The sequence below is a fragment of the Marmota marmota genome, unplaced genomic scaffold (assembly GCF_001458135.2).
Source record: "Marmota marmota marmota unplaced genomic scaffold, marMar, whole genome shotgun sequence".
In the NCBI taxonomy this organism is placed as follows: Eukaryota; Metazoa; Chordata; class Mammalia; order Rodentia; family Sciuridae; genus Marmota; species Marmota marmota.
Window position 1 is genome coordinate 9,390,348 of NW_026000241.1, and position 16,274 is coordinate 9,406,621.

The window sequence follows — 16,274 nt, forward strand, 5'->3', positions numbered from 1 at the left end:
GAATAGTCCAAATGGAGGCACATAATTTCTTCATGACAGTTTAGCGAACATCTTTCCAGCCTAAAAATAAAAAAGTTAACACATTAGTTAATGTAGATTTTATTGATTTGTGCATTTTAGTTGAAAATGTTACACCTGAGGAAATTTACCATAGTGTGGCAAAGTATGAACTTAACAAAATTTAACCTTCTGTGTCTGAAGATTCTGCACCACTATGATTGCTTTCATTGTCTGACACACCATCCCCAGTGCCACCCATACAAGATGTGCATACCTTTAGAACTCCAGTTCTCTAATAAACCATGCAAGCTAACTTTTGGAAATATATTGCCAGGGCATGTGCACTGAAATTCTAGGCTCATGACTCTCAATACATGAGAAGAATGCTATGCATCCATATGCCACTGGTGAATATATTGCAGCTCTGCCTTTTAAAGAGCATAAGGCACAGAATTACATCTTCAATGATTATGAAATGAAAGTTTATAAACATATTTTTGACCTGAAGAAACAGGACGCAGTGATCATACCATGAAGACAGTATGTCTACCGGCAGATGTCATGAGGTACGGTCAACAACTTGTTGTTGTTTTATTTTGTTTTGTGGTGCTAGGGATTGAACCCAGGGCCCTCATGCATGCAAAACAAGCACTCTACCTACTGAGCTATATCCCCAGCCCGCTGTTGTACTTCCCTAACACAACTGGGCTATGGGCCAAATAGCAGGCATTTAATAAGTGAAATTTGAAAAAAAGAAGTACCATTTCTGCTTCACCATGTAAAGAGGTGTACATTCAGGTGAGTTCCCTTATAGACATTTTAAATTTATATTTTCCTCTGATTTTATAAACTATGCCAGGGGTTCTTAAGCTTTGATGGGCATAGACTTTCTAAGGTTTTGATGGCAGACTAGGAAACTAGGCAGATTTCTGAGCCACCCCCACCCCAGAACCTCTTGAGTCTTTTCATATGGGATTTCCAAAAAACTGCATTCTCTTTTAGAGGTCATCTGTGGACCATTCTTTAATGGAACTCATATATATATAATGTCTTTCTTTACCTTTTGCTGAAGGAAGTAGAGGTATTTCTTTGACTACCAGTCTTTCTGTAAGGTCTTTTGTTGTTGTTGTTGTTGTTATTATTATTATTATTATTATTAGTCGTAATAGTAGTAGTATAATTGAGAGCTGTGTTTCTCAATCCAAATTCTATCACAGGCCAGAAAATTCAGTTCATAGTTGGATCATGGACATGGGGAGGAGGAGGGATGACCATCAAGGAGAGCCAAACCCTTAGAAAGTAACTTGGAAAAGTTTGGGATTTGGTCTTATTCTCCTTTGTAGCCTAGAGCCTTCCAGGTGCAGAACATGATTGTCTCTGAAGTTTTTGAATAAATGAATTACTAACCAACAGAAAAAGAATATGGTTTTGTGGATGCTCAATACCGTCTTTATGAGTGGGTGCTGAAGTTTGCCAGATGTTTTTCTGCATTGATCAAAGAAGATCACCCCAGTTTTGTCTCTGTTCTGTTAATACAATGACTTAAATTGATTAGTATTCAAATATTAAAGCAAACTCACACTTCTAGGATTAAACCCCACTTGGTCATGTTGCATTATCCTTTTAAAACATATTGCTGGATTTTATTTACTAATATTTTGCAAGAATTTATGTGTTTGTGTTCATGAGAATTATTGGTCTACAGTCTTCACTTATTATAATTTTTGAAATGATTTTAGTATCAGGGTTATGTTAATTTCATAAAATAAGATGAAAGGATTTTATCCTCTATTTCAGATGATTGTATAAGATTGATGTTATTTCTTCCTCAATTGTTTGAAAAAAAAAAACTTTAGAAAACCATCTCATTCTGGAGTTTTCTTTGTGGTAACTCTTTTATAGTTAATTATATTACTATTATAAAGGCAAGATTATTCAGATTTTCCATATATATCATCTCATGTCAGTTTTGGTACATTGAATTTTTAAAGAAATTTGTCTGTTTTATTTAAATTGTTGAATTTATTAATATAAAATTGATCATAATAGTTCTTTGTTAGTCTTTTAAAGGTCTGTAAGATCTGTAGCAATAATCCTTCTGTTTAAAAATTTGTATTTGTCCTTGATCAGTCTAGCTAAGTTTTATTAATTTTTAAAATTTGCTTCAATCAACTTTTGTTCATTTTATCTCTTTTTAATTTCTGCTTTTATTTTCATTATTCCTTCTTTCTACTTACTTGGAGCTGAATTTACTCTTTTTTTCTAGCTTCTTAAGTCATTGAGGTCTGATTTTAGATCTTTATTCTTTCTAATATAAACATTTAAAGCCATACATTTCTATTCAAGCCCTGCTTTTGTTCTATCCCATGATTTGACATGTGGTATTTTCATTACTTTCACTTCAAAATATTTTAAATTTTGCCTTTTGATGTCTTCTTTCACTCATAGATTCGTTAGAAGTATATTGTCATATTTCCAGATTGTTGAACCTTTTATAGCTCTCTTATTGCTAATGATTTCTAATTTCTTTCAGACCTTTTATATAACTTCTTTGCTCACATTCTTATCATTCCATTTATTGTGAATATATTTTTCTTTATTTTCTTGAGCACAGTTATAATATATACATTTTGATCTTTATTTACAAATTCCAACGTGTGCCTCATCTCAGAGTCAATTTTTGTCTTTTCTATTGAGTATGGGTCATGGTTTCCTATTTCTTCAGAGGCTGCATATATCATACCCTGAATGTTATGATTGCTATATTGTGGAGACTCTGGATTCCGTTTTATTCTTCTGAAAAGTGTTGATTGATTGTTGATTGAGCAGTCATTACATCAGTAGGTTAAAACTCTTAAGCTCTGCCTCCACTGAGAGTAGTGGCAGTAAGTCTCAATTCAGATCTTTTAGCTCTCACTGGTACATTCCCGGTTCAGAGGACAGCCAAACATCTGGGCAGAGTACATACACAGAATTCGGGCTCTCATTCTCTAAATTTTCCGTGATTTACCTCCTCACTTTCCAGAACCTGTAGTTGCTCTAAAATTTGGACCCCTGCTTCTTCAAAACAGAAAACATTGTAAGTATTCTCCTAGAGTTTAGTTGTCACCCATGATCAGGTCCTGCCCTCAGGCCAAAGCCATAAACCTGGGAATCTTGCTCAGCATCATCCAGTTGTTTTCCTCTTTCAAATGCCTAACCCCCTTCAGTAGTCACTACTTTCATGATTCCTCAGTCCCATCAAGAACTTTTGTACTTGTTAAGCTAGTGAATGAGTAAGTGAGTGGGTTTTTGGTCCAGGACTCACAGTTCTTACTTCTAGAAGTATTGGTTACATAGGAGCTTACTCAGCTGTCACCAAAAGCAGAACCCAGTTATATGTTACCTGCTACATGATAAATAATTCAGCACTTAAGAACTTGGTGGAAGTCATCTTACCAACCCATCTGAGATGAATGATTCAGGACCATCATTTCAGAAAAAAAAAAAAAATGAGTAAGGTAGAGAGTAATGGAAGTTAATTGGATGGACCAGTGGATCCCTGTTATCCAGACCAGCTCAGAATTTCTTTTATTCCGGAGAACTGAGAAAAGAAGTGCGATCTCCACTGAGAATAGAAGTGTGTGATTAATTCTCCTCAGTGACACAGGCAATATGAATCAGCACCCAAGAAGGTCAACTCATCTCTGCTCTGTATTTGTGAGAGATGTAGAAAACACTAAGTTTATAAAACAACTTGGTTTTTTTCCAGTCAATTAAAATAAAGAGGGAGGGAGAAATCTTCTTTCTTGGAAGAGACTATTTAATTTTAAGAAATTCTCAACCACAAAGCTGGAGTGTTGGTGTTAAAAAAACGGATCAGGGTTCCATGGGTCAGGGGAAGATGAGAGTTATGACCACAGATTTGGTGGTCACCTGTATGATATGAAGCATGCTCACAAGGCCTCTGTTCAGAGAGACCTCCATTTCCAACCCATCACACAATAGAAAATCCAAGATATTTGTCTAATTTCTGTTTCATTCTACGCTATAAGCTTCTTGTGGATAGAGATTATTTATTACTCATGAGCCTCAGTGTCCTCTCTTTTAAAATAGGGCATAATATGAACAGTTCAGTATAGTGTGAGAGCACAGTGCTTGGAACATAGTAGATGATGGGAACTCTCTTATCCGGCTCAGACAGCTCTTCTATGCCCTCCTTCTCTTTAGGTTCAACAGCTTTATCCACCTGCCTCAATGAAAATTCTAGCCTTTCCCATCACTTTCTCTCCTCAGCCTTGTAGTCTATTTCTAATGCCTCACGAGCATAGAGGATTGAATGAGTTTGACTCAATACAGTTTTCTTATCCATTCTCCTCCTCCATTGCTACTGGACACTTAGGATGTTGTCACTTTCCTACATCTGTATGATGTACTGTCAACCAAACTCTCTAATGACGACACTTTCTGCTTGGAGAGTTAATCCTCTGTGTTAACAAAGATCCAGTCTCTTAGAATCTGAACATTCCTTGTAGTATTGAGATTATTTTGCTATGTCTGTGTCCTCACTTTCTGTGGCTGTTCTAGAAGACAGTACATTCCCTGAAAGGAATCTTGACATCATGGTGCAGGTACTTTATGAGAGGGAGGAAGAGGAAAGGGGAGGGAGGAAGGCTAGGATGGAAAATGCTCAGTAGATATTCGTTGAATAAATGAAAGAATCACTCTGGGATCATTAGCTTGTTTTGTAGATATGGAAATAAGGCTCAGAAAGCCTTATATAACTTGTCCAAGAGCACAGTAATGGAGCCCAGTTTGATCTCAAGCCTTCTAATCCAGTTCCACTGCTCTTTCTTGATCATCGGCTGGGAGATCCATCTAGCTTAGGGTTGCTCAAGTGCCCATCTGCAAGGAGAAAGGAGGCTGTGACAGATTGTAAATGAATGCACTGCTTCTTTCATTAAGAAATTCTTACTATGGAAAAGAACAATGTTAACCAGATTAACCCATATGCTTAGTGATTATATTCTAGCACAATTCCTAATCTCATTATGAACAATTCACCAATGGCACCTGAGCTCTGGACCCACTTTTTTGTAACATGGGCCCTATTGAGCACTACCCCCTCTACATGGCTTTAAACTCCACATGCCTATCATTTCAGATGCTCTCAGAGTTCCTGATATATGGTCCAGATGGAGTCCTCAACCATATCTGAGCCTTCAACTACCGATTTTGATTATGATTCTCAGAGCATTCTGTGCGAGAGGAACATGATACTTGACACCTTTGCCACCACCATCTTGTATTGCCTGGTGTTGCTCCTCAGTCTGGTGGGCAACAGCCTGGTGTTGTGGGTCCTGGTGAAGTATGAAAGCCTAGAGTCCCTCACCAACATCTTCATCCTCAACCTGTGCCTCTCAGACCTGATGTTCTCCTGGTTGTTGCCGGTGTGGATCTTAGCCTACCACCAGGGTTGGGTGCTGGGAGATTTCCTCTGCAAGTTTCTCAGCATGATCTTCTCCATCAGCCTGTACAGTAGCATCTTCTTCCTCACCATCATGACCATTCACCGCTATCTGTCTGTGGTGAACCCCATCTCGACCCTGGGTGTCTCTACTCTCCGCTGCCGTGTGCTGATAGTCACAGCTGTGTGGGCAGCCAGCATCCTGTCCTCCATCCCTGAGGCCATCTTCCACGAGGTGATTTCCTTGGAGTGTGATTATTTTGAAACCCAGGGCTTCCTAGCATCTGTCTACCAGCACAACATCTTCTTCTTGATCTCCATGGGGATCATCCTGTTTTGCAACATACAGATTCTCAGGACCCTGCTCCGCTCAAGGTCCAAACAGCGTCACAGGACGGTGAGGCTCATCTTCACCGTTGTGATGGCATACTTCTTTAGCTGGGCTCCCTACAACCTCCTTCTATTTCTGCAGACACTGTTGAAAATCAACGTCATCCAGAGTTGTGAAGTCATCTTGCGGCTGGATTTCGCCATGATCATCTGCAAAAATTTGGCCTTCTCCCACTGCTGCTTTAACCCGGTGCTCTACGTCTTTGTGGGAGTTAAGTTCCGCAAGCACCTCAAAAATCTCCTCCGGCAGGTCTGGTTGTGCCGGGAGCAGATATCCAGCCCTAGCCCATACCTCCGTTCTCCTGGTGCTTTTACTTATGAGGGCCCCTCCTTCTACTGAGGACAGTTGGATGGTGAGTGTGGAGGTGGACAGGGAAACTGGGAGTAAGAAGAAGGTGACCAGGAAGACTAACAATGGAGATGCCACATACCACTGCAGGGTGGCGAGGAAGAAGGTCATGCCTCCCTCTGTAGGAAAATGGCTTCCCACCTGAACATTTTATATGGTCATTGCACTCTGATTTCATCATTCATTCTTTCACTTAGATATCAATTACTCACTTGGTCAGAATGTTCCAAACCATGAAAGAATTTTAGGAAAGGAGAGCCTCAAGCTCAACGTGTGTGATGATTTTGCAATGCAGGTTGTTGGCAAGACAGTCTCCCCCTTCCTTGGCTGTAGGGAAGTCCCAGTTGATTTGTTCACTTTGGAGGGAGCTGGCTTTGTATTTCCCAGTGACTGTCTGCAGGACAAGAGTAACCACATCCTCAAATAAGCACAATCCCAATGAAACCTGGATTCTAAAAACCCAAAACGAGGCTGAAGATAGTTCTGTATCCTGGCTCCAGCTCCTACCACATAAACTGGATCTTCAACATCTAGCTCATGAATATTGAAGGAATAAATATTACATGTGGTGCCTTCTGCACCAAGTATTTAGAAGATACAAAGATGAACAGGGTATATGCTAACCTTCAGGTGCCAATGACCGAACCCTGGAGTCCCAGATGAGTAAACCCCACATTGGCAAAGGCATGCAGATGGAACATTCCTCCAACATCTTGTCCCTTCCAAGTGGAGGGAAAGATGACTTCACACTGGTCACTTTCCACTCAAAATATCCACTTCCTGCTCGGTTGATGGTACCAGCTTTCTTTCATGGTCCACACTCCAAACCCTGAGTCCTCTTGGAACCCTGCATTTTCTTAAACCCTCACAGCCAGGTCCTATGCATTCTGTCTTCCCAGTGATTCGCAGTGTTGTTCTTGCCATTGCACCCGTGACTTCATCCCTGAAATGGCCTCAATCCTCCTCCTCTTCCTGTTGGTCCTCTCAAAACCTCATTGACTCCTCATGACTTACAAATAAAGTGCAAACACCTTAGCAAGACATTCAAAGCCTCCATAATCTGGTAACCACTCTTCCATTCTTATACCACTCTAAGTCCCCTGCCCCCAAGATGCTTCATATCCAACCACAGAAGCCCACGGGCCTTCTTCCACACACCCTTCTCCTCAGTCTTCTGCCTCTGGAGATGTGTCACACTTTCATCTGGGCCTCAAGTTCATGTCCTTCTCCTCTCTGGCCTGTAAGACCCGGCTCAAAGATCAGCTCCTCCAGGAATCCTTCCCCAGCCTGCAAATCAGAAGGGCACATTCTGGGTTGCTGTGGCACTTTCAAGTAGCCCTTTCAAGTAGCATTTGTCCCTCCCCATCTTGTGTTGTAGTTGGGCACATGAATGTCTTCTCTCACTGTCTCATCGGACTAGAGACTGCATGAGGGCAGGAAACTGTTCTTGAGCCCTGGTGTTCTATCATGGAGAGCAAAGAATGACAAGACATAAATCCTTCAGATTTATGCTCTTTGGAGGGCCAGGCCACAGGGCACACTTAACCTTCTTTGCCCCATGTTCCTTCTTGATGAATATTAACCCTCTTTCCTAGGCAAGACTCAGAGCACATTGCTTGTCCCTCTCTTTGCTTTGCCCTCTGTGGCAATGGCTATTCCCTAACTTGCCTTCCAGTTAGTGGTCTGCAGGTCTACCTGGGTCCCTTCGCTTCACACATCAAGGCATAGATACAAGTCACTCTCTAAACTTCTATATACCACAAAGACCTGAACCGGATATGGTAACCTGATTCAGCTCTGGAGTGGGTGTTGGGGAAAGATCCTTATATAACTCTGACATGTACCCCAGTTAGGATCATGTGGCTGCAATTGAATGAGGCCTCCGAATTCTTTCACACTCTCTTTTGAGTAGGACTTTTTACCCAGAAGGCACTCTATATATGCTTTTTAAGTAAGTATCTAACATAACCCTCATCTGGAGCCTAGAGATTACCAGGCAATTTCCCTTTCAGTCCTAGCTACAATTTTAATGATCTATGTGCTTTGGGGTGGCTAGCTCAGAGGAGACTAGCAGACCTGCCTAGGGAAGAGCAGCAAGGGTCTAGTTTAATAATAATATAGCCAGTAGCACCTGATGGAGAGGATTGTGTGGTGCTGTCACAGTGAAGGGACAAGGTGCTAACTAGCCCCTAGGTGAGGTGATCGCTCATCACTGAGGGAAGAAACCACAGATGGAAGGAGATAACAAGATTGTCTGTGGGGGTCAGAGCTAAGCCCTCTTACTGCTCCTGAAACAAACAAATCCACAGTGTTCCCTAAGGGAAGACCTTTTCCCAGAATTTCCTCTTTCACACTCCCCCAGACAGAACCAGGAATAGACCAGCCTCAATGATCTCTGAAACAGAGCATGTCTCCAAGCCAGGGCAACCTCAAACGGCTCTAGCTAGAGTGAAAACTCCTGGAGGTCACACACTCAGTTTCTAGAAACTTCCTCGGTGACCTGCAATGTTTGTGGTTTGCCAAGTGAAAGGGCAGCAGACCCCCTTTTGGCTTTTTGATCCTTCCATTTCCTCTTTCCACACTTATCTCCCTGATGTCTTCCGGTCAACACCAGGTCTTCTCATGAACATTTTATCTAGGGTCCACCACCTCAAACATCGACTGGTTCATTTGGAACTAAGTTCTGCTGAATGCCGCTGGACAGCTCTCCTTTGTGAAACCTGCCTGAGAAAGGACAAAGAGCCCCACAAGGAAAACTTAGAAGAAATTCCCAAAATAAGCTGCCTGAGAAGACTCATGGCATTTGAACCCTGGACCTAAACCTCAAAGCCAAGCTATTTGCCTTACCCACTGCAACCTTGGAGCCTCAGTTTCCTCACGTGTAAAACTATAGAGAAGCCAACACACAGATTCACCCACACCATGGGGATGTGCATGAGGTCATTCATGTGTGTATAGTGCTTAATTTGCAAACCAGTCTGTCGTGGATAAATATGCAATCATTTCATAAGAACAAAAAGCTTCACTGCTTATATGCACAAGTAAAAGATCACCTTGTATTCATTTACTTCTGGCTGGTGTCTTAGTTCAAGTCACTATAGTTGGGTAGCAAACACTGAATCCATAGCCCTGCTATGTCTCCTTTTATCTACCCAAGAGCACTGTGGTTCTTTGGTTGTTGTTTTTTTTAGTTATACATGACAGTACAGTATATTTTTATATATTTATTCAAACATGAAGTACATCTTATAGCATTATGTTTCTTGAAACTTCTCTGCTTATAGAGGGCCTGGGTTGGATTTGGAGCTGGAGCATTAGGTGTGGAACAGGCCCGGTGGGATGAAATGGTGGGGACACTGGCTCCACTTAGCTCTTAAGAGAAATTGTTCAGGTGACTGAGTCTGTCTTGAGTGCCTTGGGACTCAATTTCCTGTTCCCATCTCTCCTCTACCTTGACACTGAAGTCTTCTGACTTCAAGTCCAAGCCATTTTTTTCCTGTCTCATGACCCGTTTGTGCCTAAACAAAGACCTTTCAGAGACACAGTCCTATCATGGGAAGAACAGTACTATATCCTACCAGGAATTTCAGCATTCTGAAACTTGTGAATATTCTGAGGGTTGGGAAGAAATTCTAGAAGGGGAAAAGGGGCCTTCCTAGCTCTTGAATGAGTTATTCTGAGTGCAGAGCTCTCTCCACCATGGGCCACATCGGATTTTACATGTGGGGTTGTGGTAACCCATTTTACACCCCCAATGGGCCTCTCTACACAAAGAAGTGTGACCACAGGAGCCAAAGGATGATCCAGGGAACCTGGTTCCTTGACTTTGACCATTTCAGAAAACCAGCCTTGGGCATCACTCAGGGTGAGAGGGAAGAAAGATGTGGGCACTGGAGGGTTGCAGGGATCAGAGAAGTAGGCAGAGTGAGAGAGATGCATGGAGACCTCCAGGCAGTCCCTGGCCACATTTGTGGAGTGTCTGCTCTGTGCAATACCATAGCCCAGGTTATGGAGAGTGAGATCTCAGAGATGAATCACCCCACTCTCCAGTTGGCTACTTTCAATTATTCCTATTTGAGGAAAGGTTTCCATTGGATTACTCTAGGCTCAAAGGACTCTCTTTGCCCAAACCACTTTGGTGACCCCTATTGACCTGGCTTGATTGTTCACACAACTGGGAATGCACACTTGAAACACATTAAGACTCTTCCAAGGCACTTTGCAATGAACAGTGGGAGTTTGGGGAAATACCTGCCCACTTTCACCTGCCCCCTCACCAGTCTGTATCCCAATGTTAAATATAATTTGAGTTCAAAACAAAATTGTGGGTTGCATTTCCATGAGGTTCTTCAGGCGATACAAATCTATAGCTTAGGGCATGTTATGGATTGAATCACATCATCCTCTACCCCCACATTCACACTCAAGTCCTAACCCCCAGTTTCTCTGCATATGACTTTATTTGGAAATAAGGTCATTGCAGATGGAGTTAAGGTAAGATCACTGTGATAGGATGGGCCCCTCATCCAATATGACTGGTGTCCTCACAAAAAGGGGAAAATTGAACCCAGACACCAGAACAAGGTGTGAAGACCAAAGTTAGGCTTCCACAAGCTGAGAAACACCAAATTACCAGCAATCTTCCAGAAGCAGGGAAACAATGTCCCCTGTAGCTCCAGAAGGAGGCAACGCATGCCTCCATCTCAGACTGCCAGTCTCCAGAATTCTGAGCCAGTGCACTTCCATTGTTTGAGCCACCCATTCATGGAATCTTGTCATGGCAAGTCCCTAGCAAACTGATACAGAAAACAAATTTCAGTGGGTAGGAGGGAAATCCTAGCGCATCTCAGAATCTTCCACAAAGTTTCAGTGTCTACCTCGCCTACACAGAAGGCTGCTCTAACTGAAGTCAGGCACAGGAGATCGGAAGCAGACTTTTACAAGACCTGCTATGTACTGGGTCCATACATTTCCACATCTCACAGACACCTGGTGAGGTTTTTGTTTCCTCCCCAAGGAGGACATCAGGGAAGTCACACAGCAGCAACCAGCAATGCATGTTAGATCACATGGAGAGTCTGAAAAAAACATCAGTGCCTGAGTCCCTGCCTCTAAGATTCTTACGCAATTTGTCTGGGGCTGCATGAGTCTTAAAAGCCTTCTGTGTGACTGGCTTGTAAAGCCATGTTTAACAACCACTTCTATAGTTTAGATATTTGGTGTCCCCAAAAGCTCATGTGTGAGGCAACGCAAGAGCATTCAGAGGTGAAATGATTGGGTTATGAACGCCCTGACCTAATCAGTGAATTAATCCCCTGAGTGATAACTGAAAGCCAGTAGGTGTGGCTGGAGGAAGTAGGCATTGAGGGCTTGCCTTTGGAGTATATATTTTGTATCTGGCGAGTGGAGTGTCTCTCTGCTTTCTGATCATCATGTGGGCCCCTTCCCTCTACCACACTCTTCTACCATGATGTTCTGCCTACCTCGAGCCCCAAGGAATGAAGCCAGCAGTCTATGAACTACAACCTCTGAAACTGGGAGCCCCCAAATAAACATTTCCTCCCCTAATTTTTCTTATCAGGTCTTTTGGTCACAACTGTGGAAAAACTGACTAAAACAACCACTCATTTACTATGTATCAGGCACTGTGCTAACTTCCTTACATATATTATGTCAGATTCTTACAACTTTTAAGGTAGGCATTGTTTCCACCACTCCAATGAGAAAAGGGGGCTGGGTAGAAAGAAATGATTTGCTTAAGTTAGTACCTTATTGGAGATTTTCAATTCTGATCCATTTTGGTCCCAGATATATGCTCTTCTAATCACATCCTGCCAACTTCACAAATAAGGGATGTGTCCAACAGGATACAGCTGTATGCAACAGAAATCACCTTTTGTTGCCATGACAGAAAAGCAATGTATGGAAGGGATATTGGGCATGATTGCAATGTAATTGTATCAGAGATGTGTCAGGGTACAATGTCCTGGTGTCTGCAATTGCATCACCAAGGATTCAGCAAAAAGAAAAAGAAAAAAAGAAATGTTTATAATTGTGCATAAAACATGGGGGTGGGGATGAAATACAGAACAAGTGGGAAGCAGAGGTGGGTCCTCCAGAGATGGGGAGGCATTCTGCTGGGTGCTTTTAAAAATGTCCCTTCCAGTGTCACCTGCAGGAATAGTTAACATTGATATTCACAACAGCTTTTTTCTTTGAAGTCCCTGTTTGGTATTTCTTGTTCTACAATGAATGATCACCTCTCTAGTCCTTGATAAACCCATGGCACACTATTATCATGTCATCTACAGCCACTTCTTTTGCAGTGTTAACTTGATCTTCATTGTTACTGTTAGAATCACTTTGATTCAGAACTGTTTTGACAATTTCACCATCAGCCCATGAACGAACAACTGGTGTCTTGTTATTCATGTTAAGAACTTCTTCAATATCTACTTCCAGATTACTAAAGAACTCTGAAGGTACATGTTTGCTTATGTAAGGAAATCAGACATTGTTTCCCCTCACTTGACATACACAATCTTCCAATTCACTACCTATTCATCATTAGCACTGCACACAATCACACACCAGGGGCTGTCCAGGCACACACAACGGTGTTTTTAGTCACCATGTTCCAAGTATTGGCAACAGCATATATGCCTTCTTTATGCTAAACTTTTGCAAACCTTCCACACCTACACTTCTGTTCATTGTTGCTAACACACTGTTCAAGAAAATGTTTTCACATTTATTCCTCAATGATCCAAGGATACCCTGGTCACATGACTGAGCTAATGAAGTCACATTTGGGGAAAATACATAGCATAAACATTATTAAAGAGATTTTGTGCTGGGAGCCATTAGCCAAGTAGGTATGACAATTTCCTTGCCAGCGTACCCCGTGTTGCTTAGTGGAAGGACTCGTGGAAATAGGACATTTTGCAGTGACATTGCATCTAAGGTGACCTTGCTCAAGGACCAGGGCGGATCCGGGTTTAGGGCGTTCCCGGTTTAGGGACTCTCAAGAAGAGGGTGGTTCTTTTGAGCTGAGCTGTCATACCTGGCCACTGGTATGGCTGGCATCCACCCTGACCTGGTCAGTTGAGACCAAGTTGGTGAGTTCCCTGGCAGAAAATACAGCTTCCCCATGCAAGGAACTGCCAAAACAGTGATTATGGGCTTAAACTCTGTAGTTGGAAAGACCCAGGCTCAAAGAACTGTTCTTAACTCACCACTAAATTTGATCTCAGTTAACTTAATCTTCCTAAATCTCAGTTTGCTCATCTGCATAATGGGGTTAATTACGTGTCATGAGACGAATAAATGGATAAAACTAAAGCACATGTAGAACACACTTAACATGGTGCCTTTAAAGAATGCAAACAATTGCTTAGTCTCTTCCTTCATCAGGACTATGGACATGGTCTCTTTCCTTGTAGGAAGCCTCCTCTCCTGCTACTTGTTAAAGCTATGGGGTTTTTGTGATTTTGAATCTGATCTCTTTATTTCATATGTACAGATCAGAACACAAGAATATGCTGAGTTGTTTGTGTGAAACATTATAGTTTGAAATACTCAGCTTTATATAAAAAGAAAATACATATTAAACTACCTGATATTAGTGATTTTGTTAACCTTCTTCCTTATTATCTGACAGTGTGTTTGGTGGATGGGACACCTCTCAGGAGCTCCTGCCTCTGCTCTAATCTCTTCCACTATCCACTAATTACCACCTTGGTACATCTGAACAATGACTGAAACTCTCTGAGCTTCAGTTTTCTCATCTCTAAAGTAGAGATAATAAATCCTACCTACATCATAGAGTTACTGTGAGTTTTAAATATAATCCTATATGAGTCTTTTGGCTAGGGTCTGGTATATCATAGATCCTCAACAAATACATTCATGCATGGCCTATCAACATTTTAGTCAATGACAGACCACATATATGATGCTGTCCCCTTGGATTGCCTTGCCTAGTGCCATCATAGCCATCTTAATCTACATGATGTTGACACATTGACAATTGCCTAGCTACACATTTCTCAGAACACATCACTGTCCTAAGTAATGCATAACTGTGTTAAGTTTGTCACCCACTTCTCTCTAAACTTGTTTTGGGCCTAAGTTTCAAATAAGAATGTAGGACCCAATTACCAATGTTAAAATCCTTCCCCCTCTTAATAGTGCATAAAACTGCTCACCCTGTGGTTGGAACAATGAACTTTCTTAGACCACTATGTTGATGACTTCTGTTTTTCTTTTGTCATCTCTTCTTACTCCTCTCCCTTTTCAGTTTCCCTTTCTGCCGGATTTCTGTTCTCGCAACTAAAAGGCTCAGGGGTCACTCCAGTTGAACTGGGCTAATTGGGCTGCACAAAATAACTACACAAGAGACACAAATACCTTTTTCTTTGGGGTCGCTGTGAAGGCTCCTCTGACCTTAAGGGTCCGCAGGGAGAGAGAGAGAGAGAGAGAGAGCACGTGCTGACCCCTTTTATTGAGGAGAAGCTATTCAAATGAGGCAAGGGATCAGGTTTCAGGGGGCTGAGTCTATCTTCATGAAGTCCACTGTCAGCAGGTTGACTGACATCTGGGTAGGCCACACTCAAGGGCACAGTAAGAGAAGGGGACACACACAAGGCACTTCCATGGAACATTCTATCCTAAACAGGGCAAGGGATTATATTACAAAGCAACAGGTGAGCGTAGCTTCACCCATGGGGCTGTAGCAAGACACAGTCACTCGAACCCTAGAAGAGCAGGGCAGTCTAGCAGCATGGGTGCCTGAGGCCACATCGCCCAGCAGGGGAGTTAACTTAGTCATGTGCAAGGCTGGTCTCCCACACCTTTCACTTAACAAGAATGAAAATCACTTCTATTCAGGGGCCTTCTTGTGACCCATTCCCCAAACTGATTATTTCATCAATCCAATTCACTGTTTTATCTACATCTAGCTTATTAAACATGGCTAATGAGGTGTCATAGGCTAAAATTAACTAAGAAATCTATTTCCTTTCCTGTATTATTCTATCCAGACAATTCCCCACTTTTTTCATTAGAAAAGTTGGAGCCATCGCCCCTAGCTAAGTCCTGTGAGTTAAAGAGGTATTTCTAGCTTAAATGGTGGGGTAACTAGGTCAGGGCCTGCGGACAGTGGCCAGATCAGCGCTTGGGCCTTGAACCAACCACAAGACCACAGTACTTTGTACTGTCGCCTTTCTCTTATGCCCATAGTAGACACTGCTAATTGAATGCGTCCTGTTGTACTGCGTCCAGCTTCAGAGTATTTTGCAATACACAATTTTCCAGCAGAAATTAGGTTAGGATCTAAGTTAAGCGTGGTAGTTCGTTAACACAAAGTTTTGAACACTGGTTTTAAGTTCCTGTGTTAATAAGGGGGATCAAAAGATGGGATATGAGGCCCAGCAACACCTATTATTTCTTATTTAGCCCAATATATACAAAATATAACTAACACGTAAGAATATAAAAATATTAGTGAGCTAGTTTACAACTCTTTTTCCGGACTAAGTCTAAATGCAAGCTATTTTACATTTGCAGAACATACACAATTCAACCCGAACAAGCCACATTTCAAGTGCTCAATAGTCACACACTAACAACGCCGCTCTCAAGATCCCAGACAGATGATTTGTGGGCACACATGCCCTCTGGAATTTCAAAGAAGGGCAAAAGTTCATCTGGGGCTGGCTCAATGACGTGTAAGCGGAAGGCAGGACCTGCGGGAGCCGGCAATACTCGCCTCGTGGGGCATGCTGGGAGTCGTAGTCATGCCCGCCCATCCGTGAGGCCTGATGGGAATTGTGGGCCTCGGTCCCGCGGGGCATGCCGGGAGTTGTAGTAGCTCCCGTCCGCCCGCGGTCGGTGTACGCGTCATGGCTGCTGGCACCGCGCTAGCGCCCGCGCGCTCTTCCGCTTGGCCCCAGAAAGTTTCGGTTCTGCGCGGCGGTGGACCCAAGACCGCGTAAGTGCCGCGGGAGACCTGCTGGACTTTGGGGGCGCTGGGACCGCTCACGATTCGGGAGCGGAGAGGTTCGCTCCTGGCGCAGCTTGTCACCTGTT

At 42.5% G+C, this 16,274-nt stretch overlaps 2 protein-coding genes across 3 annotated transcripts in view; both read left to right on the top strand.

Moving 5' to 3' along the window:
- Nucleotides 1-682: 682 nt before the first annotated feature.
- Nucleotides 683-9,252, top strand: Xcr1 (X-C motif chemokine receptor 1). Of its 2 annotated transcripts, none has more exons than XM_015489373.2 (2): nucleotides 683-798; nucleotides 5,144-9,252. In XM_015489373.2, exon 2 carries the CDS (start codon nucleotides 5,166-5,168, stop codon nucleotides 6,174-6,176), a length of 1,011 nt encoding a protein of 336 aa, XP_015344859.1. In that variant the 5' UTR covers nucleotides 683-798; nucleotides 5,144-5,165; the 3' UTR covers nucleotides 6,177-9,252. The 2 variants fall into 2 exon arrangements, with proteins under 2 accessions (XP_015344859.1, XP_048650838.1); XM_048794881.1 differs by lacking the exon at nucleotides 683-798 and adding an exon at nucleotides 2,815-3,079.
- A 6,768-nt stretch (nucleotides 9,253-16,020) lies between these two features.
- Fyco1 (FYVE and coiled-coil domain autophagy adaptor 1) overlaps nucleotides 16,021-16,274 on the top strand; it is a 76,905-nt gene continuing 76,651 nt past the window's right edge. Inside the window, exon 1 of the mRNA XM_015489374.2 lies at nucleotides 16,021-16,176. The gene's annotated coding sequence lies outside the window, so the exon portion shown is untranslated. The remainder of the gene's footprint in view (nucleotides 16,177-16,274) is intronic.

Coding starts and splice junctions, on each gene's coding strand:
- Xcr1 (XM_015489373.2), top strand. CDS start 5,166: ATGGTCCAGATGGAGTCCTCAACCATATCTGAGCCTTCAACTACCGAT.